This window comes from Prionailurus bengalensis, chromosome F2 (assembly GCF_016509475.1).
Source record: "Prionailurus bengalensis isolate Pbe53 chromosome F2, Fcat_Pben_1.1_paternal_pri, whole genome shotgun sequence".
NCBI lineage: Eukaryota > Metazoa > Chordata > Mammalia > Carnivora > Felidae > Prionailurus > Prionailurus bengalensis.
In genome coordinates this window covers 34,300,734-34,325,535 of record NC_057353.1, presented here as the reverse complement: position 1 = coordinate 34,325,535, position 24,802 = coordinate 34,300,734, and the positions used below count along the sequence as shown (strand labels likewise).

General features: G+C 39.6%; 2 protein-coding genes across 7 annotated transcripts in view; one reads left to right on the top strand and one right to left on the bottom strand.

Moving 5' to 3' along the window:
* Positions 1 to 14,833, bottom strand: part of CPNE3 (copine 3) — a 48,390-nt gene extending 33,557 nt beyond the window's left edge. The window contains exons 1-2 of one of the 3 annotated variants that reach the window (XM_043601318.1): positions 14,689 to 14,833; positions 160 to 299 (exon numbers count right to left, since the gene is read on the bottom strand). In XM_043601318.1, coding sequence (XP_043457253.1) covers positions 160 to 291 — 132 coding nt within the window. In that variant the 5' untranslated portion in view covers positions 292 to 299; positions 14,689 to 14,833. Of the gene's footprint in view, positions 1 to 159; positions 300 to 14,142; positions 14,248 to 14,688 lie in introns of those variants that run through there. The other 2 variants (XM_043601320.1, XM_043601319.1) reach the window with 2 other exon arrangements.
* A 7,415-nt stretch (positions 14,834 to 22,248) lies between these two features.
* Positions 22,249 to 24,802, top strand: part of RMDN1 (regulator of microtubule dynamics 1) — a 55,263-nt gene continuing 52,709 nt past the window's right edge. For 2 of the 4 annotated variants that reach the window (XR_006300495.1, XM_043601316.1), the window contains exon 1: positions 22,252 to 22,507. Coding sequence is in view for 3 of the 4 variants with exons in the window: in XM_043601316.1 (XP_043457251.1) it covers positions 22,379 to 22,507 (129 nt within the window). In the remaining variant the exon portion in view is untranslated. Of the gene's footprint in view, positions 22,508 to 24,802 lie in introns of all 4 variants that reach the window. The other 2 variants (XM_043601315.1, XM_043601317.1) reach the window with 2 other exon arrangements.

Here is a 24,802-nt window from a genome sequence, read left to right as displayed (position 1 = left end):
ACATAGATGAAAAATTCCGCAATCAAGGACAAACTTGCCCAAAAAAACTGCATTAAGAGATTAATTTTAAATTGTTATTATTTTAACAATTCAAATAAGCACTTCACATTATCAAAAGAGCAATTCAGATTGCTTTTCATCTACAGAATTTAACATTACCTCATACCACTGTTGACCACTCGTATTCAAAAATAACACACATAAGGGGTCCGACTTTGACCCTACATCCATATCCAAAAGATTGTCACAGGAAATGCTCAGTTGCACCTTTGTAACGCATTGGGCAGCCATCTTTTGAGCTGTGAGAAAACCAAGGAAATGAGAAAGCCAATGAAATGGTGCCTTTAAGAAGTACATGCACGCTCAATGAAATAGTGGAATTCTTAGGACAAATTGTCAGAATAGGATCACAGAATAAACTTGCTAGAATATGACTGTTAATATATGCTCCTTGCCAATTCAGATGGCTATTAGCTCATCCCAGTGATGTTGCTTTAGTCAGATTCTCTTGCTGGGATGAAACTAATTTACTGTATGACAATAAGATGCAGCTTTTAAGATGGCCAATAAAACATACTAATCTTTTACTTTATTAAAAGTTTTACCATTCAGAAAAAGTCCAAGCAAGTATAATCTTGATCCTTCAGTTAAACATGGTATTCAGCTGAAACACAAGATAGATTAAACTACAACCTTTATCTTTATTTATTTAACAAGATACTGAGTGAGGTATTTTATTTTCAAAGAATTTCAGGAGCACCCGGCCGGCGCAGTTGGTAGAACGTGCAACTCTTGATCTCAGGGTTGTGGGTTCAAGCCCCATGCTGGGTGTAGAGATTGCTTAAAAATAAAATCTTTTTGGGGGGCGCCTGGGTGGCTCAGTCAGTTCAGCATCTGAGTTCAGCTCAGGTCATGATCTCACGGTCCGTGAGTTCGAGCCCCATGTCAGGCACTATGCTGACAGCTCAGTGCCTGGAGCCCACTTCAGATTCTGTCTCTCTCTCTCTCTCTCTCTCTCTCTCTCTCTCTCTCTCTCTGTCCTACCCTGCTCGTGGCTCTGTCTCTGTCTCAAGGATAAATAAAATAAAATCTTTAAAAAAAAAATTCTATCTAAAAGTCAAAACTGGAGAATAAAAGACCCCAAGTACCCCCTCCACTCCCTATCCCATCCCCATACATTTTACAGCAGTGGTTCTCAATCTTGGCTGCTTATTGGAATAACCTGGGAAGTTTTCAAAGTGACTGATGCTAGAGTCCCACCGAAAGAGATAAGGGTACAACCTGGGCATCAGCTTCTTGGATGACTCTAACATGTAGGCAAGGTTGGCAAACGCACTCTTTCACAGACAGCATCCAGCAAACAGGCATGGCCTAAGTTTCCTCAAGACTTGCTGAGGAATACCACAGTTAACCTAGCTTTCACACACCCCTCCCCACTCCAACCTCCAATCAATATATGAAGATGACTGGGGACAGAGTGGAATACTTGGGAGCTGGCCTTGAGAGGTGATGATATGTTGAGGGTAAGCTGCCTTCTTCCCTGAACCCAGGGAAAGAAAGAAACTGTGGGTTTCACCAAGAAAAAGAAACAGGCATTGCATTCCTTGGTTGAAAGTTCACTTAGCCAGCTGTCTAAGAGTACAGTGCAGGTTGATGGTAGTAGGACAGGTTCTGGAGGTAGGACAGTAAGACGTAGCATTTAATGCCCTTGACCTCCACTTTGAGATGAGCTGACATTCTGGGACAACAGGGACAAATCCACTCATCATCCTGTTATACTTAAACAGGATATCTGTGCTGTACAAAATGCTTAATCAGGTCTAAAATAAGGATTACTATGAGAAGAGCCCTTTGGCAATGTCAAAAACAACTTATGTCTCATGGAAACTCATTAATTGCTCTAATGGACGCTCTCAAAATTGTAGGGATCCTCAATGTGTGCCAAAAATCAATATCAGCATTTAATATTCCTAAATTAAAGAAGAATGAGAATGAGCTAGGTTTCATACTCTTGGTAGCTAGAAATTCCTTTTAAAAGCGATGCTATATGTGTGTACCTTCACTTGGAAGAGAATTATTCCTTAATAAGAAACAAAATTCACATATTCCCAATTCACCTACTAAGTATCCTATTTTGTAAAATAAAACTACTACAAAGTCATATTTCTTTTTTTTTTTTTGCCAGGTTACCTGTGTCTAAATTATTAAGTGCCAAAATACACAGTGCTGACAATATGCGCCAAAGATATCAAGATAAAGGAGAAATCACTGAAGCAGACAGAGAATTAACAGTATCAAGAGTGTGGATGAGAATTCATTCTCCAGGCTTTGAAGGAATCCATTAGGTGAAGAGGGAGACAGCATAGAAGTAGAAAAGAACCAAGACATTAGAAGACACAGTGAGGATGCCTCACTGTGTGTCACAGAAGTGAGCATCCACATTGGAGGAAACCAGGCTGGACAGGTAGGAGGGGTGAGTTCAGGGTCACCTGAGAGCCAGCTGAAGGATTTGGGGGGTGGGCAAGAAGGTGCTACTGATAGTTCCCAAACTAGGGATGGCAGGATGAAATGGCTTCTTTTAAAATGTCACTTGTGTCAAATCTCTTCTAATTCTACAGTATCTTAGAATTTAGAACATGATACCCATAAGGTCTTTATATCTAGCAATCCATGGATACAGAATTCACGAAAATTAGCATGTCTCCACACCATCTAATTCAGAAGATTAGCTATTTCCTTTTGGAAATACGCACAATGTTAAAGAGCATTTGCAATGATAGCATGAATACAATCATCATTCCTTTACAGTTTGATTTGTGAAAAAAGAAAAAGTGCTAAAAATATAGTAAGAGGCAAGAAGAAACTGGTAGGAAAAAAGAGATACCACCAAACACAAAAGCACAGAGACAATGGTCCAGTTACTTTGAACTTATCCAAATCCATGAAGTCTCTGGCATATTGACACTGGGGCCTCATCCTCAGTCTCTTCTTCCTTGGATTCTCCATCCTTGACTTTTCTTTGTCTCCTATTCCAACCCTTCATCCTCCTCCCCTCCAAGAAACTGTGAGCATCCCTTCAGGCTCTGTCACCTCCTGATGTCATGTCTACCTTTACTTCTTTTCCCTCTCAAGGCTTCAGGCATCCACTTGGCATATAGTACTCCCCAAACCTACATCCTTCAGCCTTGTCCCTATACACAATTACCTTTTCCCTATTCTACATCTACTGTATTCGGCCCTGAAGACCCTTGACTCGTCCCTTCCTCTTCATTCCCCCATAGGACAGGCTCTGGAATCAGACAGCTGAGTTCTCATCTGGATCCCACCAGTGACTTTATCTGTGATCTCAGGCAAGAGCCTTAACCTGCATATAACTTCTCAGTTTCTTCATCTACAAAATGAAAATAATAACTGTCCCTTCCTCATATAGTTGTTGTGGGGACTGAATGAATGAATATATTTTAAACAGTGCCTAGTACATAGTAAGTGTTCAAAAGTTGCTTTTATTATTATTATTATTATTATTATTATTATTATTATTATTAATTTTAGAACTACCTGCCCCCAGATTCTGATCTCCTCCAGTGTATCCCATGTTTTATATTTTTTTACTATTCTATTCTGAGATGATTTCCCTAATTATTCCAACCTACACCAAGTCCCTCATTTGAATTCCTGCTGCACTAATAGTAACAGATAACTACAGTATAGGAACAAGATCAAATTTGAAGGAATGCACACCTGGGTTGAATCCTGCATCTGGTGATAGCTGCATGACTGCATATAAATTACTTAAGTGTTTTGAGCCTAGATTTCCTCATCAATGAAAATGGAGATACCCCAAGGAAACTAATAAATCTGGAATGTGCCAGCCATCTTGCTCTTCATATCTAACATAGAATCTATGGAATAAATATTACTTATATAATTTTTCCATTTGCATAAGGTAGTTTAGAGTCTTGTAAATTGTATGTTAGCAGTACCCAGGATAATGCAGTACCCTGTGGACAGACTTAGAATGAACAAGGATTTCTAAAGCTTCTGAAGAACATGTAGTGTAACCAGAAAGCCCTCAAATTTCCAAGGATGGGGACACAGAAAATACAGACCATATCTGTGTGTGAAGTTAGTCTCACAGCAAAGAGACACAACACAACAGAGGAACATTATTTTTTTCCCTAACAATGCTCATACAAGAGCTACAAAACCAACATGCCAGACACACCTGATTATGTAGTAAATTGTTGACAGTTACATAACTTAATTGCTGTTGGGACACAAATTTCCTCTATTAGCAGCATTCCCCCATGAAAATGACTCTGAATGCAGCCTCATTTTTATCTAGAAACTCATTATGACTGAATGACAAATGGAAGAAACTACATAAACAATCAGGTCTGGAACCTTGTTAATAGCAACATTCATGAAGATGCTCTTTTCATTTCCTTTCTATGTCATTATCCAGCACATGATACACAATTTTAAAAAGAGCAATAATATTCTTTTATGATGGAAGAAAATAAAGTAAATGTTTTGTACCCTTTGAGGATGGGAAATAGGAGATTTGGCTGGGATAAGTGACCAGGCAGAAGAATGTGTGTGTACAACTAACGAGTCATTTTTGTATTTTACTACCCAAAAAGTAGGATGATAGAAAAGACAGAAACAGCCCCTAGGAGTGGACAACAGCTTCTCTATTATACAGATTCTTTACCAGAGAATCGTTTGGTTTCTAAAATGCAAATAACCCCCCAAAACACTAAACCTATCAACCATTCTCCTGGTCACCCTAACTTTCCTGAATCAATTATTTATTTTGAAAGAGAGAAAGAGAGTGCAAGTGGGGGAGGGACAGAGAGAGGGGGAGACAGAGAATCCCAAGCAGGTTCCACACTGTCAGCATGGAGCCTGACGTGGGGCTCAGTCCCATGAACCGTGGGATCATGACCTGAGCTGAAACCAAGAGTCAGATGCTTAAGCCAACTTAACCACCCAGGCGCTCCTCACTTCTGACATTTTTAAAAAAAATCATTACTGACTATCCAGGGCCTAGTCCAATTAGCTACACCTGGAATTCATGGCTTTGTCTACATCTGCCCCCAGCCTGCCCATCTAAGTTCTTCAAGATCCATTTCAAATGACACTTTCTCCATAAAGCTGTTGCTGATACCCACCTAAAGTACATAACTACCCACTAAAGTAGTTACGTACTGACACTTTTTTCTTTCACTGTTGTTACTTGTATGCATGGCTCATCACCCTTTTTATCTACTGTGAGCTGAAGACAGACACCCATGTTTTACTGCTTCCTCTTCATCCTGAAGCAGGATATCTGGCACAGGTTTTTCATGGCAGAAATAGCTGTAGCTTTGGAGTCAGTATGCTTGGTTCAAATTTGCTTCCTCTTGTTAATTTGGGTGTGTCAGCTTTACCAAATTATGTCTGAACCTCAATTCCTTCATCTATAAAGTGGGGATAAAAAATTACCAGACAATTTTGGTTTGTAGGACACTCAGCATTTTGAAATATCCTATGAATGGTAGCAATTATTTTATTGACTACTCAAATATTTTAATTGACTGTCTAAGCATCAATGGCTTATTATTCAATATTAAGACATAAAACACCTTTCTCATCCTTGTTTATAAAGAACTTCTTAAGGGCTCCTAGGTGATTCAGTCAGTTAAGCATCAGACTCTTGATTTTGGCTCAGGTCATGATCTCACAGTTTGTGGGTTTGAGCCCTGCATCGGTCTCTGTGCTGTCAGCATGCTTGGGATTGTCTCCTCCCTCCCTCTCAAAATAAATAAATATTTTTTAAAATAAAGCTTAAAAAAAATAAAGAAGTTCTTAGAAGAATAATAAAAGAATGTCTAGGATTTACACAAAATTAATTTGCCAAGCAATCAGGCTTTATTATAGATAAGTGTTAATTTTCCTAAATCCTCTCAGAAGAGTTTGTTTACCTGAATAACTGCCTAGTTGGTGTATGGGGGAGAGGGGACAGAGCCAGTGGCAGTGATTCATTATTTGTCCTGTAACAATGGGGAGGGAGAATTCAATGCCCACCCACCAATGTCTTTAGTACACTTCACTCTTTAGCTACCAAATGAGAAGGCTGGCAACATTACAAAGTTCTCAAAGGTTCCTTCTGGTTCTAATACGATGATTCACTAAATGGTATACATATTGCATCCTGGATGACCTACAATGAAAGCAAGCAGGGTAACCTTGGGGCAGCTGGAATGGGGCCCAGCAACATCAGCAGTACACAGCCCATGCAGTGTTTCTCCAATTGTGTGGCTCAGAACAGTTAGAAGTGTCCCTCTCAACCCACAACCCCCAAAAGTGGAAGAAGGGTAATATGGCAATAAGTCTAAGAGCTGCTACACCTCTTGGAGATCCCAGGTCAAATCAACAAGTGTTTACATTAAGAGGTTATTGTGCACCCACTCTCATGTTAAGGACAGTGGGGACTTGATACAGCAAAAGAAGACCTTGGAGCTCATTATAATCATACTGGGGAGATCCATTCATTCAACAATTATTCACTGAATATCTTCTATGTGTTCTAAATGGGGTAAGGGAAGAATGCAATGCAAAAGCAGAATGCCTAGCTATCTATGTATACACAGAAATACACAACATGATAAACCCGCATGGTGCAGACAGGAAGCAGTCAAAGTGCCCTCAGAGCTGGAGAAGAAATCTATAGATTTCTACTTTTACCAAGGCTTAAAACTATATTCTGTTACAAAAGAATGTGTATTCATGTTGCCACTTGCTACTGGATTTTGGATAGAGAGTGGGAGAGGAGAGAGAGTTAATAAGTACATACAGTTGGATAAATTCTGGTTTTTGCTTTCTATAAATTTTTCAAAATGCTTCCAAATAATATATTCTCAATTTTACGAAAAAACCCTGGTAAATTGGACAGGACAAGGATTACTACTATATGGCAAGAGGTCAATACATCGTAACTAGGACTATAATATCTGGATTGCCCAGAATATGTTAACAATATTCAGCACATTGTTAACTTCCAAACAACACATAGTGTGTATTAGAAAAAAAAATTCCCCAGAAGTTTAAATTACTTGCCCAAGATAAACAAGCTGATAAGTAACAAGGCCAGCATAAGATCCCAGATCTGTCTGCTCTCGTGCCAGATGCCCTGGGAGCACTAAAGCCTGCAATTAACCATTACTTAGTATAACAGCAATAGTCTCTAATTAATTTCCCAATAGCTTTTTAGTTAGTATATGAAATGTAAATATTCAGTCTGACACAAATTAATGAACACAATCTTAAAATTAGAAGATTAATATTTAGCCTACAACTATGATTATCTTTCTTAAACAAAGACAAACAGAATAAACAGTAACGGCCAAATAGTGGAAGAACCTGAATGGTTTGTGTTTACATCACAGCAGGTCCTTTTCCAGACAGCCCATTACGTTGTGAATTACTTAAGGCGAAGAAAGCATTTTCTTCTTGCTAAAGTCTCCACACACACAGATCTACATGGGGGACACAGGATCTCAGTGCTTTCTGAATTAATGCAGCAACATTAATTCTCAGGAATATACCATACTGAATATCAAGTGAAAAACTTACATTAAAGGAATTGTACAGTAAGCTTGCCCTGTATTTATTAAGAAAGTGATGCCCACATTTGTTTTTAAACCCTGCAATGGAACACTAGAAATGGGGATAGAGAATTAGAATTAGGTCAAGCACTAAAGCACATAAACAGAGAAAAGGGCATGTTTTCTTTTCAATGTGAAAAAAGGACCAACAGGAGGGTCACTGGATTGGGAGTTGGAGAAGGCGGAAGTAGTTCTGTGTCAGTCATACCTCTGTGTGCAAGCGCTGTAACTTCTCTAGGCTTGGATTTTTCAAGTGTTAATTCTAAGAGTTGAGCCAGTCACTTTCAGTAACTTCTAAAGCCTCTTCTAGTTAATGTTCTATGACTAATTTAATTATAGTGAATACAGAACTTGTTGAGGAAGTTGTATTAAAGGCATAGAAAAATAAAAAAGTAGAAAATAGCAGAAAAATGATCAGAACCAAAAAGGGAAACGGAAGGAAAAGAACAAAATTTTCCAAATTCGACTTCCATCTCCCACTACCAAAAAAGCTGTATCTGTCTAGGATTTACACAGTTAGGTAAATACTTTCCCACCAGTTAGGTACCTTTGCTTGGAACTGTTATTAAATTTCCTGTCCCTGAGTGACTTGAAAAAGTAATGCACATCAACAAAACACAGGGCCCAACCTATTAGGTACATGCAAGATAATAAGGAAGTGAGTTTTACTACCATCCATGGAATCTCACTCCCAGCTCATATCACAGCAGCAAAAGCAATCAGCTTTTGACCACCATTTTTTTAAATGAATTTCCAGATTCTTGAATTATCCTAAATAAAATACAGATAGCAATACTATTGCTGATACCTGAAGATGCAGAAGTGCAGAAAGATATAAAATATAAAAGTGTTCACACTTGATCACTCTTACTTTAAGCACAGAAAGTATATGCTGTTTTAACCCTGTCCTTATTGCTAAAAAGTGAGCGATTAACTAAGGCCCCTTCCTTGATTTCTCTAGAAAATTCCTAAGATTATATTGATCTGTTTTATGATTCACAGCAGGCTACAGAGTTTACTTCACATGTGTTTCAGGTTATACTTCTTTACCAATCCCTTGGCTACTTTATATACATTTTGGAAATGTCGCCGATTATATTGTCAAGCCTGTCAAATGAACAGTTCATAGTAGGTGCACTGAGTGAGGTGTTAATAAAAGTCAGAAGCAGTTACAACATCTCAATATTGCCTCACTTTATGAAACACGCATCTTGGCAAAGTTAGTTACAAAGTAAATATCTACTAAGCGAATCACCTTTTACCAAAACTTGTATTGATAAAAATCAGAACTACATTCCCTAGCAGAAAATTCCAGGATGCTCAGTTGAAAATGTTAAAATTATAAGGGTTCAGTGAAGCCTCTGGCCAGCTGTGAAGCAGGCAGTTTGGATTTTATATAAAGGCACATGGACCTGCTGAGACTGATGCCCCTTGGTGTTCAGAGAGCTTGAAGAACTCTCCACCTAATGGAATCTCCTAGATGTTGGGCTGGCCATCAGAACTTCTCACCTGTCCCTACTATCCAACTATGATGCCCAACTCTAAAAGCAGGCTTTCTAATACTCAGCTCCCTTCCTACTCTTCTTAGCTGGGCACATACAACATTTAATTGAGCAAGACAGGCATTTCACATTTTGTCACTTATGTGCTCCTTTCTAGTTCAAAGTGAACAATGACATGACAATTCTTTCTTTTTTTTTTTAAATCCAATCAGCCCATAACTTTTTTTTTTTTTAATGTTTATTTATTTTTGAGACAGAGAGAGACAGAGCATGAACGGGGGAGGGTCAGAGAGAGGGAGACACAGAATCTGAAACAGGCTCCAGGCTCTGAGCTGTCAGCACAGAGCCCGACGCGGGGCTCGAACTCACGGACCGCGAGATCATGACCTGAGCGAAGTCGGCCGCTCAACCGACTGAGCCACCCAGGTGCCCCCACTTTTTTTTTTTTTTTAATGTTCATTATTGAGAGGGGGAGGAGCTAGGGACAGAGAGAGAGAGGGAGACACAAAATCCAAAGCAGGCTCCAGGCTCAGAGCTATCAGCCCACAGCCCCATGTGGGGCTCAAACCCACGAACTGTGAGATCATGACCTTAGCCAAAGTCGGATGCTCAACCAACTGAGCCACCGGGAGCCCCATTGAGACAATAATTCTTTCAGTTTAAAGCTGGAACAACTACAACTACTTCCTTCTCAAGATTTAAGTTTGTATGTCGAGCAGGGGCAACTGGCTGGCTCAGTCACTAGAGCATGTGACTCTTGATCTCAGAGCCCCACGTTGTGTATAGAGATTACTTAAAAATAAAATCTTAAAAAAAAAAAAAAAAAACGGAGAGAGGGGGTGTCTGGGTGGCTCAGTAGATTAAGCAATTAAGCGTCTGACTTCGGCTCAGGTCACGGGCTCTGTGCTGACAGCTCAGAACCTGGAGCCTGCTTTGGATTCTGTATATCCCTCTCTCTGCCCCTCTGCCTCTCATGCTCTGCCTCTCTCTCTCTCTCTCTCTCTCTTTCTCTCTCTCTCTCAATGTAAATAAACATTTTTAAAAAAGTAAAAATTTTTATGTTGAGCAAGGATTGTTGAAATGTTTATACATTTCCTGATTACAAGAATATTCGTTTCTGGTTACTTAGCACATACACTGCAGCTTGGTTTTAACTTTCCGGCAAGCCCCTTTCTGTTTCCCAACCAAGAACAGTTAAAAACACTATTCACTCACTAAACACATATTTATAGGGCATTTACTGTGTGTCAGGTACTGTTCTAAGGTGTTGGGAGAACAATGAACAAAACAAATACCCTGCATTGATGAGGTTACACTATAGGAAGACAGACAATAAAAAAGATAAGTAAACGGGGAGGGAGCCTGGCTGGATGAATCGGTAGAGCATGGGACTCTTGACCTCAGGGTCACGAGTTCAAGCCCCATGTTGGGCATGGAACCTACTTTAAAAAAAAAATAAAAATAAAAATAAAAAAGTAATCAACCTAATGGAATTATAGAAGCCTGAAATGGTAAATGCCTAAGATGAGGAAACCAGTCTCCTTTGAACAACATATATCATATCAGAAAAGACTGTGTGTAACATATGTGTGAGTTATAAAGTATAACAATCAAATACACATCTGTAAAACCACCATTTAACTTAGAATCTTTGAATATCTACATCAAGGGTCAGTAAACTTTTCCAGTAAAGGAACAAAGAATAATATGTTAGTTTTGGCTGGTCAAGAGGTCATTCATGGTCTCTGTTACAACTACTCACTCTGCCCTGGGAGAATGAAAGTGGCCACAAATTAAATGGGCATAGCCGTGTTCCAATAAAACTTTACAAAACAAGCAGTGGGCTGGATCTGGCCCACAGGCTGGAGTTTGCTGACCCTTGATCTAGGTCAAAGAATATGAAGTGCTGGAATCACAGACTCTTAGAACATTGGAATCATAGGCTATTTGACTCAAGGGATCCTACAGTATTAGGCACAGACTATCTGAAACACAGGATTCTAGAATGTCACACTAGAACCTCAGAGTGTTAGAAGTATAGAGCTGCACTTGTTAGATGTTAGAATTTTATAGATGGTCTGGACATTAATGAAGGAATTTGGTTTGACCAGTATGGTAGGCTACTGAGCATTTGAAATGTGGTGCCTCTGAGATCAAGTGAATAAAATACACACTAGATTCCAAAGATTGGTATGAAAAAGATATGTGAGATCTCTCAATAACTTTTTAGATTGATCACATATTAAAATGATAGTTTAAATATATTTGGTTAAATAAAATATATCACTAAAGTAAAAAAAATAAGTAAAACATATAGTATGCTAGATGGTAGTAAGTGCTAAAGAAAAATTAAGCAGGGAAGGGGAGAAAGAAGCATTTTACAACACAATCAGGAAATACTTTGATTTTCACTTCTTTTTAAAACATCCTGACCCCTAAACAGATGAAAATGTGACCAATAAGTTTCTCTTTACAGTTGCAGATATCTATTTTAACATCTACTATCACCATAGAGTCTAGAGGCATGGTAAACTAAGGCTCAGAAAATTGAAGTAGCCTAATGGCAACGCATATTACAACTATGCTGTGCTTTGGTAATTTTCACAGGAACCAGACAGAATACATTCACTTGGTAAGAGGATATTTCAAAATGATTTGCTAAAATGAATATGTAGTATTTCCTTCTATTTTTCATTGGGAAAATGTATTAATATCTACCCATCTAATTTATATTGGTAAATTTGACCATTACACTGATTTTAATGTTTTTTTAAATATGATTGCAAAAAAAATATGATTGCACACTGATAAGCTGTTATATACTAAAAGAATAAACAGCATCTCCAAAAGAATCCCAATACTCCTCCACGAGCTTCTTCAAATTTAAGCCAGCATAATCAACTTAAATATAGTTATCATAACCTTACCAAATGTATATATAACATCTGGTTTTGATTATCATATCAGAAACTTAAATAACGTAGTTAAATAAAATCTATGATAGCTTTAGGTGTTCATTTAAACCTCCTTCTTAGCCAATCTTTCAACAAATCTTCTACCAAATATCCTCCTTAATTGTTTGTTGGACTTTAACCTGACTAGCAATCCTTATAACATAAGTGAACATGAAGGGAAAACATTGGTGAGAAGGAAGCTAACCTATAGCATAAAGGTAATAGTGGGTACATTAAAGGAATGTCCAAGTTTGGACTCCTCAAACTTGTTGAGTACCACCAATGATAGTGTCATTCATCCTTGCTAAAAGATCCACCTCAGAGACTATGCTTTTGATGATCAGTGGTGGTTCATTATAGATCTTTGAAGGTCAAAATGTTACTTAGTCATATTTCATATCCAACACTAACCTTCTCAGTTTTGCTACAGGTTTCTAGCGTAATAAATCACTGACTAAAGCAAATTTTGAAAAAGGAGGAAAAAGAACTCTATAGTAGGAAAAAAAAAACCCCAAAACATAGCAATAGTACCAAAAAAGAAGGAGGGCAAGGAAAACTATGTCTAAAGCCATACCAAGCATTGATAGGAGCTAGGATACAGTATGAACAGGTTATCTGAACAGATATGCAAAGGAAATATTCAGGACCTCAGTGATAGCATTGGAAAGGATATATTAAAAAAAAATTGAAAATGTGTAATACTTAAATTGCCTTAAATTTATGTGGGAATCAAGACCGTTGTCTATAAAGTGTATACAGTTATAGGTGAAAGTAAAAGAGGTGTCCAGTCATTAAGCAAACCTTAAAATACAAAGAATCCTTTGGTTTCTCCCATCCTGAAAACACCTCTCCTGCTCCATTCTTCAGGGGCTAGATCTAAAAGAAGAAATCCTACGAGAGAACTGCACACTTCATTGGAAGGTTTGTGACAAGCACCTTTCAGTTTGAGGAGTGCTAAAATTCAGCTCGCCCTCACATCCAGAGAGTCTCCACATAGTCCAGTCCCCAAAACTTGCCTCTGAATTTTTTCAGCCCAGAGTGGGATGCATTTTTCCAAAACATCAGCCAGAAGGAACCGCCTTTGAAGAAAATATCAGATAGGCAAAAAAGTAGGCAAAAAAGATACCACAGATTAATCTATGGGTTTCACGATGATTGCCACCATATATGTCATCTGTTCTCAGTTCTCCTTATCCTTTCTTGCTTCTCTCTACCTATGCTCTAGGCCTACAGTTTTGTTTGGCTCTGGCGGGTAACTGAAGTTTGCTGACCCCAATTAATGACAACAGGAAGATATGTGTAGCTATGTTTACCACTAACTATGTGCCAGGCACTTTGTTAAGTGTATTACAAATATGATCTTATTTAATCCACATAAAAACCCTACGACAGGATGTATTTTCTATCTTACAAATGCAGAAACAGGCCTTAAAAGGTTAAGTAATCTGCCCAAGGTCAGACAGCTAACACAAACCACAGATTTGAAACCTAGGTATTTGTCTTATCCCAGGAAGTAATGTTCTTTACATTAAGCCATAAACCTGTGCTCTGAAATCATACACAGACCTGAATTCCAACTCCCATGCCACCATTTAGCATGTAATTTGGCAAATGATTTAATCTGAGTTCCGAGTGTGAAACAGAATGACAATTCCACTTAAGTTTGTGGTTGTGAGCATTAAATCAACAAACATATATAAAAAATTGTCTAGCAAATTGTTTGTTGGACACTGTAACCAAAAATCGCTATATTTTAATCCCGCATTTCTTCTATTTGATTCTTTGGTTTATAGAGGCAGACACAAAAACACCAAGGGTAAGCAAAAACTGTGGATCATCATCCAAGCGCAACATCGGTCGGTATGCTAGGTCTCCCTGAGGATCTGGCACTGCAAAACGAATACAACTGCACTTCCTCCACGCCCCCGGTTATAGTGAGCCCAAAACACAAGACAAGAACGGAGCAGCCAGAGCCGGAGCAGGAGCTATTAGGTACCCCTTCTCACAACCTCCTGCTTTACTCGGAAATCAAGTTACCTTTTCCCACCCGACCTAGCAGCTTCTCCTTGAATCCTCAGCGGCTCTGAAGCGTGCCCTTTTCCTCTGGGCATTCGATTCAGAGCGCGGAACCGTGACCCGGTCCCTCTCCCCCACTGGGCGCTGCAGATTTTTCTAAGCGTGTCACCCTCCCCTGGGCCGAAGGCCCGACACTCCCCGCTGCGTGAGGTTGGCGATCCTGGGCACCGCCTACCCAGGTGCGCGACCGCCAGGCCCAGGAGGCTCCTCGCGGCCCAGGGCTGAACCCCGAACACCGGGTTCTCCGGTAGGCGCTGGCCAGCGCCGGGCCTCCCCAGGCCACGGACTTTGCATGCTAAAGCGCAAGAGTCCCCTGAGCGCCGCGGCCCATCCCCGCCCGCGCTGAGCCCAGGGTGCACTTCCAGCGCTAGGGCCGTGCGGGCCCTGCCGCGCGGAGCCTGCGGGCCCCGTTTCTCCACGCCCAGGCTCTCTTCCTCCCCCAGGGGATCTGTGAATTGCTGGGGCCCCGCTACACCGGCCCCGAAGCGGAGAGAGGCCCGCACTCACATCCCGCTCTCAGTAGTGGAAATCAGGTAGGGGTGGAGACCAGGCAGCCAGAGTCCACAGGGCAGCCGGGGCGCAGGGATTCACAGGAACCTGGGGCCCACTGGGCCGAGGGGCGGGGCGGAGCGGGTTGGGGTGGAGCTAAGACGCGGCCCCGCCCACCACGGCCACCTACCGCCCACTACTTGCAGACCAGATCTGCACCCAGTGGGTAGGCTGATGCTTAAAGGCTCTTTTTCTTTCCATTTATAATTCATTAGAGAATCTTGAAAATTTTATTGTAACTAATTTAATTAGAAAACTAAGATTATCAGAAAGTGTATTCTACAGAAAGTGTAAGTATCCTATGCTTTTATTTTTTCCACTGTCTTGCTACTCAGTGGTGTCACTATGCAGTAAGATGGTTCAGAACTTCATGAGAAGGTTTTATGCCAGTGAGAGCAAGTGAAGAGACACTCTGGAGGATCCATGTGATAAATTCTGACACATTTTCTGCACTGTTTCTTCTTTTTCTTCTTGCGCCCACCTGGGCTCTAATCTGATTCCTGGGTGTTTCTACAAGGATCTCCTGCCTGGAGGATGAATTAAATTAGCCATCTTGATTCCTTTGGGAAAAAAAAGGAAAATCAGGTACATAATACACATATGTCTATGTGCAAGGCCTTGACAAAGCTGAAACTAAACCTAAGGTGCAAAGGAGGCTAAATGGTACCTACTGTTTGACATTCAAGCTTCTTGGGCCTTTGAGTAGAGGCTGACTTCCTTGAAAGGTCACAGAGATGCTCTTGAGATCAAAGACTCCATGTATTTTTCAAATCATTATGCTATTGACGTAAACTGTTATATATTATAGGACATTGTTTAGAGGTTGGTATAACATACACTTAGTGAATGTATTTGTATGTCTAGGTGTAAACATATTGTTTATCAGTGTAAGTAACTTATTCACCAAAAAAAACCAACCTGAGGCATTAAAATGAGTTGCTTGGTGCACCAAAGTCAATTTCAGAAGTATAAAAGAATTAAACTATTTGAGAAAATTCATACCACTATCTGACCAGGAAAATCAGCATGAAAGTAGTGAAATGGAAGCTCCTAACCATTCTTATTTAGAGAGCTTTAAATGTGCACACTACCCTGAGTCATTTTATATCCAAATTTCATTTAATTCTCACAATTCTGTGATGTGTTTAGTACCATTAACCCCATTTCACAAATGAGAAAAATGTGATTGAGTAACTTGAAATTTGGTAGCTTAGTAATTGGCTCACTTGCCTAAAATCACAGATTCTGAGTAAACTAACTTCAAAATGTCCTGCTTGACCACTACATGATGCTTCCTGCAGGTAAACAAACTACAATGGAAAATATTGCTACATGTGACTACTTGAAATTTAGAACTTCTGCACAAGGAAAACAGGGACAAAATCAATAGGCAAATACATCTGAAAAAATACGACAAATCTGACAGCCAAAGGAAGATTTAGTATCTTAAGTATAAATTGATTTTTAAAAAATAGAAAATTGGCAAAAGTTTCAATTTTTTAATTTGTGGAGGACATGGAAAATGATACAAATGAAGAAATATAGACTTCCCTAAGTAAAAACAAAAACAAAAACTACTTTTAATCCAAAAATGCAAACAGAACACTTCTAAAATAATTATATCAGTGCAAGTAAAGATTCATTCATTTATTTATTGAATACCGTCTGAATGCCTACTATGTGCCAAGCATTGTTCTAGACTTGTGATAAAATAGTGACAGACAGAAGCTTCTATCCTAGAGGGATAACAAATAAGTTACTAAAAACAAATGAGAGATAATTTCAGATAGCCATAAGTAGCATGAGGAAAGTAATACAGGTTTATGTGATAGGGAGATAATTGGAGCTTTTTTCCCCCAAGACTTTATTTTTAAGTCACCCAACATAGTCCTACACCCAACATAGGAATCAAATTCACAGCACTGAGATCAAGAGTCACGTGCTCTACTGACAGAGCCAGCTAGGTGCCCATAATGGGAGTTGCTTTAGACTAGGGCTCAGGGAAAGTCTCTCTAAGGTAGTGATATTTAATTGAGACCTGAAAAATAAGAAAGAACCAATCGTGCAAAGGTCTGAAATCAGGTAAATGATGGGCAGAGACAGAAAGAGACAGCAAATTACAGGGACAGTAACAAGGCCTTTGTGGTTGGACAGTGGGGAGAAGAAAGAGAAGTACTTAATCTTGTTTTTATTGAAATTGTAAAAACAACTTTTTGTTTTATTTTTGATTCTGATTTACACTTAAGTGAAGGTCCTCAGACACCACTAATTTAATTGCAAGTTTCAAAATTTCAAAAATACATACTGTGCATATCTAGCCTTCCTTACTTTTGGCTCCATTAAAACAAGGAAAGAGTAGAGACAAGGAAATAGTTTTGTACTTTCAGTACTCAATATGCAATCTCTCATTTAAATACATAGTGCTATAGCTATTTGATGTGTTTATTCATTCTCCCCAACTATAGTCTGAATTCTTTTCTACTTTTGCTCTTACTGTATTGAATGTGTATTTATGTATCAGCAATAACAAGATTCTAGAAACAAAGAACAAATAAGTATGGGACTCAACACCAGATAGATACTATTTAAAGGATGTTAAATGAATGAGATATTTATAAAATACTCTCCTACGTGTTCTTCTACATCACTGGCTGTTCTCCTTATCTCTTTTGCTTTTTTTTTTTTTTTAATTTTTTTTTTCAACGTTTATTTATTTTTGGGACAGAGAGAGACAGAGCATGAACGGGGGAGGGGCAGAGAGAGAGGGAGACACAGAATCGGAAGCAGGCTCCAGGCTCTGAGCCGTCAGCCCAGAGCCTGATGCGGGGCTCGAACTCACGGACCGCGAGATCGTGACCTGGCTGAAGTCGGACGCCTAACCGACTGCGCCACCCAGGCGCCCCTCTTTTGCTTTTTAATCCTCATATTCCTAGTTTTTACCCTGGAGTGCCCTAGGGCTAAGTTCTTGAATTTTCCTTTTTTCTATCTTCACTTGCATCCTTAGTCACCTCATCTAGTATTACAGCTTTGAAATCCATCTATATTCTGAAGGATACCAAACTTCCAAACCCTGAAATTCCATATTCCAATTCCCTACTCTACACTTGGATGACATATTAGTTATCTACTGCTCTATAACTAACAGTTATACCAAATTCAGTGGCTTAAAACTAAATAGTCATTTATTATCTGTCATAGTTCGTGGTTCAGGAAGTGAGGAGTGACTTAGCTGAGCAGTTCTAGTCCGTTAGCTCTCATGATGCTGCAGTCAGGTATTAGGCAGGGCTGCAGTCATCTTACAGGGCTGGAGGATCCACTTCCAAGGTGGCTTACTCACATGAGCAATGATGCTCTTTGTTGATGGGGGACCTTAGTTCCTCTCCATGTGGGCCGCCTAAGAGGGTTGCCTGAGTACCCTAATGGCGTGGCTGCTGGCTTCTCCCAGGGCAAACAATCCAAGAAATCAATGCAGAAACTCAATGACTTTCATGACTTAGCCTCAGGAGTCGCACACCATCACTTTTGCAGTATTCTATTGGTCAGACACACCAGCCTGGATTTAATGTGGGAGGGGATTCCACAAAGGGATAAATCTAGGAGGTAAGGATTATCGAGGACCACACTGGAGGTTGGCCAACACAGATGTCTAATAAGCTTTTCCGATCTTAATGTACAAATAAAACTTACTGATATTCCTCCTCTAAGCTGTCTTTCCACAGTCTTCTCTATCTTGCATAACGGCAAAACATTCTTCCAGTTGTTTGGGCCAAAACACTTGAAGTCATCTTTACTCTCTCCTCTCATACCCCATTGATATCTGGTCTGGTCTGTCAGCTACTCCTGTCAACTAATTCTACCTTCAAAATATATCCAGATTCTAACCACTCATATCTCTAGTCTAATCCAAGCCACCACTATTTCTTTCCAGATTATTGTAATACCCTAGTAACTCTTTCCCTACTTGCTCCCTTTAGTCTATTTTCAAAACAGAAGGATCTAATTAAAATGTAAATTAGATTATGATACTTGGTCTCCATCTCCTTTCTGACCTTATCTCTTAATATACATCTCCTTGCTCACTCTATTCTAACCATAGTGAACTTAGTGTTCATGGCAAATGTTACCTGCCTTCCTAGTTCAGGCCTTTGCACTTTCCTTTTTCTCTACATGAAATGCTGTGCCCCCAGATATCTTCATGGATTACTCCTTCTTCCTTGGATCTTTATTCAAACGTCTCCTTCAGTGAGGTCTTCTGTGGCCACCACCCTGCGTAAAACTGCAATGTCTACACAGAAATATGCCCTATGCCCCTTCATGTTTTATCTTCCTCGTTAGCATTTATCATCATCTAGTACATCTTTTACTTATTTTGCTTACTTTATTTCCCTAACTAAAATATATACTCCACTAGGAACTGTTCATTGACATCTAGAAGAGTACAAGGTATATTACAGATATGCAACACATACTTGTTGACTGAGTGAAGAAACTGTGCCAGGTCCTGAAATAGGCAAAAATCAGAGATGTCACTGAGTTTACAGTATAGTGAAGGTATACATTACCAATTCTTATCAACTCTACCTCCAAAATATACTCCAGATTAACAAATAATCACAAATATACATGTGAAATTATAAAATGAGCTTAGAGCCATGAAGGGAATGAAAGTATAGTAGGGGGAATCAAGAAAAGTTTTTCTAAGGAAGGTACATTTGGGCTGAGTGCTGAAAGATGAATAGAGGGTTGCCTGGCTGGCTCAGATGGTAGACTTGTGACTCTTGATCTCAGAGTTGTGAGTTTGAGCTCCATGTTGAGTGTAGAGATTACTTAAAAATAAAATCTTTTTTAAACAAGAAAGATGAATAAAAATCAACTAGGTAAAAAACAATGGAGTGGGGTTGGAGCAAGGGGGAGGGTACCAAAGTAGTGGAATGGGAAGGAATCCTGACAGAGAGAATATCATGTAGGGAGATCTGAGGCTCACTGTAAGAAAGAAAAGATAGTGTATCTGGAGCCAAGAGAGAAATATTACAGACGTAAGGAAACTAAAGAAACATAATAGTTAAATGCAACACATAAACATTTCCTGATTTGGGGAAAAAATGGTTGCTATCAAAGACAGCATTGAGGCAATAAGCAAAATTTATATATTAAATAATAGTACTCCGTCAATTTCAATTTCCTCAATTTGATAATTGTACTGGGACTAAATAAGAGAATGTCTTTGTTTCTAAGCATGAAGAGTCATGATTATCTGCAATCTACTCTCAAAAGATTTAACAACAGAAAATAATAATAGGAATATAATATGTATATTATATATATGTAAAGAAAGATAAAGCAAATGTGAAAAAATATTAACAATGGCTGAATCTAAGTGAAAAAAGAAATGGAGTTCCTGCAACATTTCTAAGGATCTAAATTTTTTCAAAAAAATAATTAAAATTTCACGCTGGGAGCACCTGGGTGGCTCAGTAGGTTAAGCGCCAGACTTTGGCTCAGGTCATGATCTCATAGTTCATGGGTTTGAGCCCTGTGTCAGGCTCTGTGCTGACAGCTTGGGGCCTGAAGCCTGCTTGGGATTCTGTGTCTTCCCCTCTCTCTCTGACTCTCCCCACTCATCTCTGTCTCTGTGTCTCTCTCAGAATTGAATAAACATTAAAACATAAAATAAAATAAAATAAAATAAAATAAAATAAAATAAAATAAAATAAAATTTCACTCCGGCTGGGGTGCCTGGCTAGCTCAGTCAGTAGAGTATATGACACTCAGGGTTGTAAGTCTGAGCCCCACATTGGGTGTAGAGATTATTTTAAAATAAAATCTTTTTTTTTTTAATGTTTATTTTTTTTTTTTTTTGAGAGAGAGTGCGAGTGGGGGAGGGGCAGAGAGAGAGAGGAGGACAGAGGATCCGAAGCAGGCTCAGCGCTGACAGCAGAGATCCTGGTGCAGGGCTAGAACTCACGAACTGTGAGATCATGACCTGAGCAGAAGTCAGATGCTCAACCAACTGAGCAACCCAGGCACCCCTAAAATAAAATCTTTAAACAAAACTTCACTCTGGCTAAGATACCAGAAACTCAATTTCAAGATTATCATGGCATCCAGTTATATGAATATATTATCCAGGAATACTGAGGTAGCTACCAGTAGAAATATGTAGACATGTTTCCCTCTGGAAAAAAAAACTCGCATTCAAAAAAAGTTAAGAAGAGGCTGTCTATATTTTTTAAAATATACTTTAAAAACAAAGAAAATAAAAATATTACTGATGCAATCCTAAAGAAATGTGACTGATTTAATGGGAAGTGGTGGAGGCAGAAATCATATATATGGAGGATTGGGCTTGGAGTTTAAAAACATGGATTCCAGTCTTCCAACAATACCTACTAGCTATGTATCCTTGATTAATAAATCCCTTTGAGCTATAGTTCACTTGTTAATTTGGCATACCCATTATTTCACAAGGTAGTTGGAAGACCAAGTTAACTAAGTATGTGTTATTTCACTGTGTAATACTGTATAGGTACTATATCAATTCAACCTAATTTTATTTATTTTTGTTTTTTTTTAAGTTTATTTATTTTGAGAGAGAGGCAGAGAGAGCAAGAGAGAAAAATCCCAAACAGCTTCTGTGCTGTCAGCCCTCGGAGGGTCCCACGGTGGGGGCGCGGGGAGCGGGGGTTGATCTCCCCAACTGTGAGATCATGAGCAGAGCAGAAATCAAGAGTAGGATGCTCAAATGACTGAGCTACCCAGGAGCCCTGTTTGCAACCTAATTTAAAAACAAAACAAAACAAAACAAAACAGTGACTATCTTCCCTTATTGCCCATCAAAAATGTGCATGTAATCCATTTGCAGCTTGTGTTTTCACCCACATCATTCCCAAACTAGAATTCAAAACCTCTTCATTGCTTCCAAAAGTATTCCATTCTGGTGAGAGGTATCCATCTTACCAAATATTTTGAGGGGAACCCAGGGGTTTTGTACCACACAACCCACAGCAAACAAGGGCATCACCTTTCTGTCAGGAGGCCTCTTCTCCCTTGTCTTTTCTACTAAGACCAGCTTGGGCTTCTCATTCTTTGTCTTTTATGGCTTCTCTCTTTCCCCCCAGAACTCCCCCTCCAATCTCTCAATCTCTTCCTTTCCCTTCTTTATGTGGTACAGATTAATTCTCCCAAGCATTTATTTCCAAAAAGGAAATACCACGATTACTAGGATTCTCCCTATCTTTGAAGGCTGCAGAGAATTATAAATAAATATTTCCTTCTTGCTTACTTAAATTCTCGGGTCTGAGAACTTTCAGTTTTGTTCTGGTGATTAATCCTGTGCTGAAGCGTTGACAGACCCTTCCCCCCACCCCGCACCCTTAGGGAAAGGACAGAAAGGAGACTGTACCCAGAAGGGAACAATCGCCCGCCCCCAAATCCACTCGTGCGCAGGCGCGTAAGGGCCACTAAGTCCCACCCAACCGAGTATTTCCCTCCCCCTAGAAACTGCCGGCCGGAAGTCGTGTGGTGGAAGAGGCGCCGGCCAGGAAGCGGCAAGACACGGTTTTCCCGGGAAGAACTTGGTCTCTTTTAGCTCTGACGCGCTCCGTAGTGACCCAAAAGGGTGAGGGGTCAGGCCAGAGAGTTGTAGGTCATGGCGCTGGCCGCGCGACTCTGGCGCTTTCTCCCTTTGGCACACGGTACTGTCCGGAAACCTTGGCTGTTAACGGGTGTTGCTGGCAGCTGGGGACGGTGCTGTACTTGGCGACTCCGCGGCTCTGAGGTACCCCACTGCCCCGACTCCCGCTCCCCTCACTACTTGCTGGGCTGCAGGAGCCCCTTCTTCAGACGGGCGGCCCCGCACCACCTTGGGGAATTGTAGTGAACTGCGGTAGGAACTCAGGGCCAGGTGTTCTCGGAGCTCTCCAGGTGACTCCAGGACCGACAGACCGGTCCTCTCTTTTTCGCAAGCCTACTTTTCTCTCTCAGTACGGGGGTGGGAGGAGGTATGAGACCTCCTTTCCCCTTCTCCGGAGACTCTGTCTTCTACCCGAGTTTCCTGTATGAAAGCAGAGAACTTTAGGGGGAAAAAAACTTGACCGCTGTGAAAATATTTACTTTTGGAGATTCAGTACAGCTCCTGAGGCGCTAAAGTTTCCCAGACTTTGAAAAGTTTGTGGTGTGATTTTAAAAAATTACTATGACTCAGAAGAAGAGATTTTGTACTATTTAAGGTTTAAAGTTTTTTGAGTCCTTTGTTTTATCTGCATAATGTTCAGGAAAGCTGTTGGATTGTCGTCCCAGTTTTGGCTTTTCTATTGTTAAGACTATTCGTTTGTCTCTGACAGGGGACTGAAAGGGCAATAGTGCATACGATACGTATTATTTGAACTAGGTGTTTGATTATTTTGAATTCTAAAATACATCTTTTTTAAAAAGTTTATATATTTATTTGAGAGAGTGAGAGCAGGAGCAGGGGAAGGACAGAGAGAGAACCCCAAACAGGCTCTGCACTGAAAGTGCCCAATGTGGGGCTCAATCTCAGAAACCGTGAGATCATGACCCAGCTGAAACCAAGAGCCAGATGCTTAACCGACTGAGCCAGCCAGGTGCCCCTCTATTTTCAATTTTTTGATTAACCTCCATGCTGTTTTCTATAGCGGCTGTGCCAATTTACATTCCCATCAACAGTGCACACAAGTGTTCCCTTTTCTCCACATCCTTACCGACACTTGTTATTTTTGGTCTTCTTTGACAGTACCATTCTAACAGGTGTGAGGTGGTATCTGATTGTGGTTTTGATTTGCATTTCCCAAACGAGTACCTTTTCATGTACCTGTTGGCTATCTGTATGTCTTTGAAAAAATGTCTCTTCTGGTACTCTGCCCAGTTTTTAAAATTGTTTTGGCTGTTGAATTGTGAGACTTTATATATTTTGGATGTTAACCCTTTATCAGATATATGATGTGGGATTTTTTTTTATTAGGTTGACTTTACATTTTGCTGATAGTTTCCTGTGCACAAAGTTTTTAATTGAAGTCTCACTTGTTTGTTTTTGCTTTTGTTGCCTTTCTTTTGGTGTCAAGTCTAAAAAGTCATTGCCAAGTCCAGTGTCAAGGAGCTTACCCCCCCCCCCCCCATGTTTTCTTCTAGAAGTTTATGGTTTTAGATCTGATGTTCAAGTTTTTAGTGCATTTGAGTTAATTTTTGTGTATGCTATAATAGGGTGGGCCAGTTTTATTCTTTTTCTTGTGGTTGTCCAGTTTTCTGAACACCACTTATTCAAGAAACTGCTATTCCTCGTTGTATATTCTTGACTCCTATATTTTAAATCTGTTGGCCTGCATATGCATAGGTTTATTTCTGAACTATTTTGTTCCATTTATCTATGTGTCTATAAATGTGTGAATACTATACTGCTTTGATTACTGTAGCTTTGTAATATATTTTTAAATCAGGAAGCACAATGCCTCCTGCTTTGTTCTGCTTTCTCAAGGTTGCTCTGGCTATTTGGGGTCTTTTGTGGTTCCATACAGATTTTAGGATTGATTGTTCTGTTTCTGTGAAAATTGCGATTGGAATTTGAAAATGCCATTGAATCTGCAGATTGCTTCAGGTAGTATGTATAGTTTTACAGTACTCCAACCCATCAGCACAGAATATCTTTCCATTTATTTGTGTCTTCATCAGTGTCTTATAGTTTTTAGTGTACAGGCTTTTACTTCCTTGGTTAAATTTATTCCTAGGTATTTTATTCTTTTTGATATAACTATAAATAGGATTGTTTTCTTAATTTCTTTTTCTGAAGAAAGTAAATTCTTTTACTGAATTTGTTTATTATTTCCAACAGTTTTTTTTTGATGAGGTCTTTGGAGTTTTCTGTACCTAATACCGTGTTATTGCAAATTTACTTCTTTCCTTCCTTTTTCTTTTCTTTTCTCCCCACCCCCCCCCTCCCCCCACCCCCCATTGCTCTAGCTAGGGTTTATAGTACTGTGTTGAATAAAAGTGGTGAGAATGGGCATTCTTATCTTGATTCTCATTTTAGAGAAAGAAACTTGTCTTTTCACCATTGATT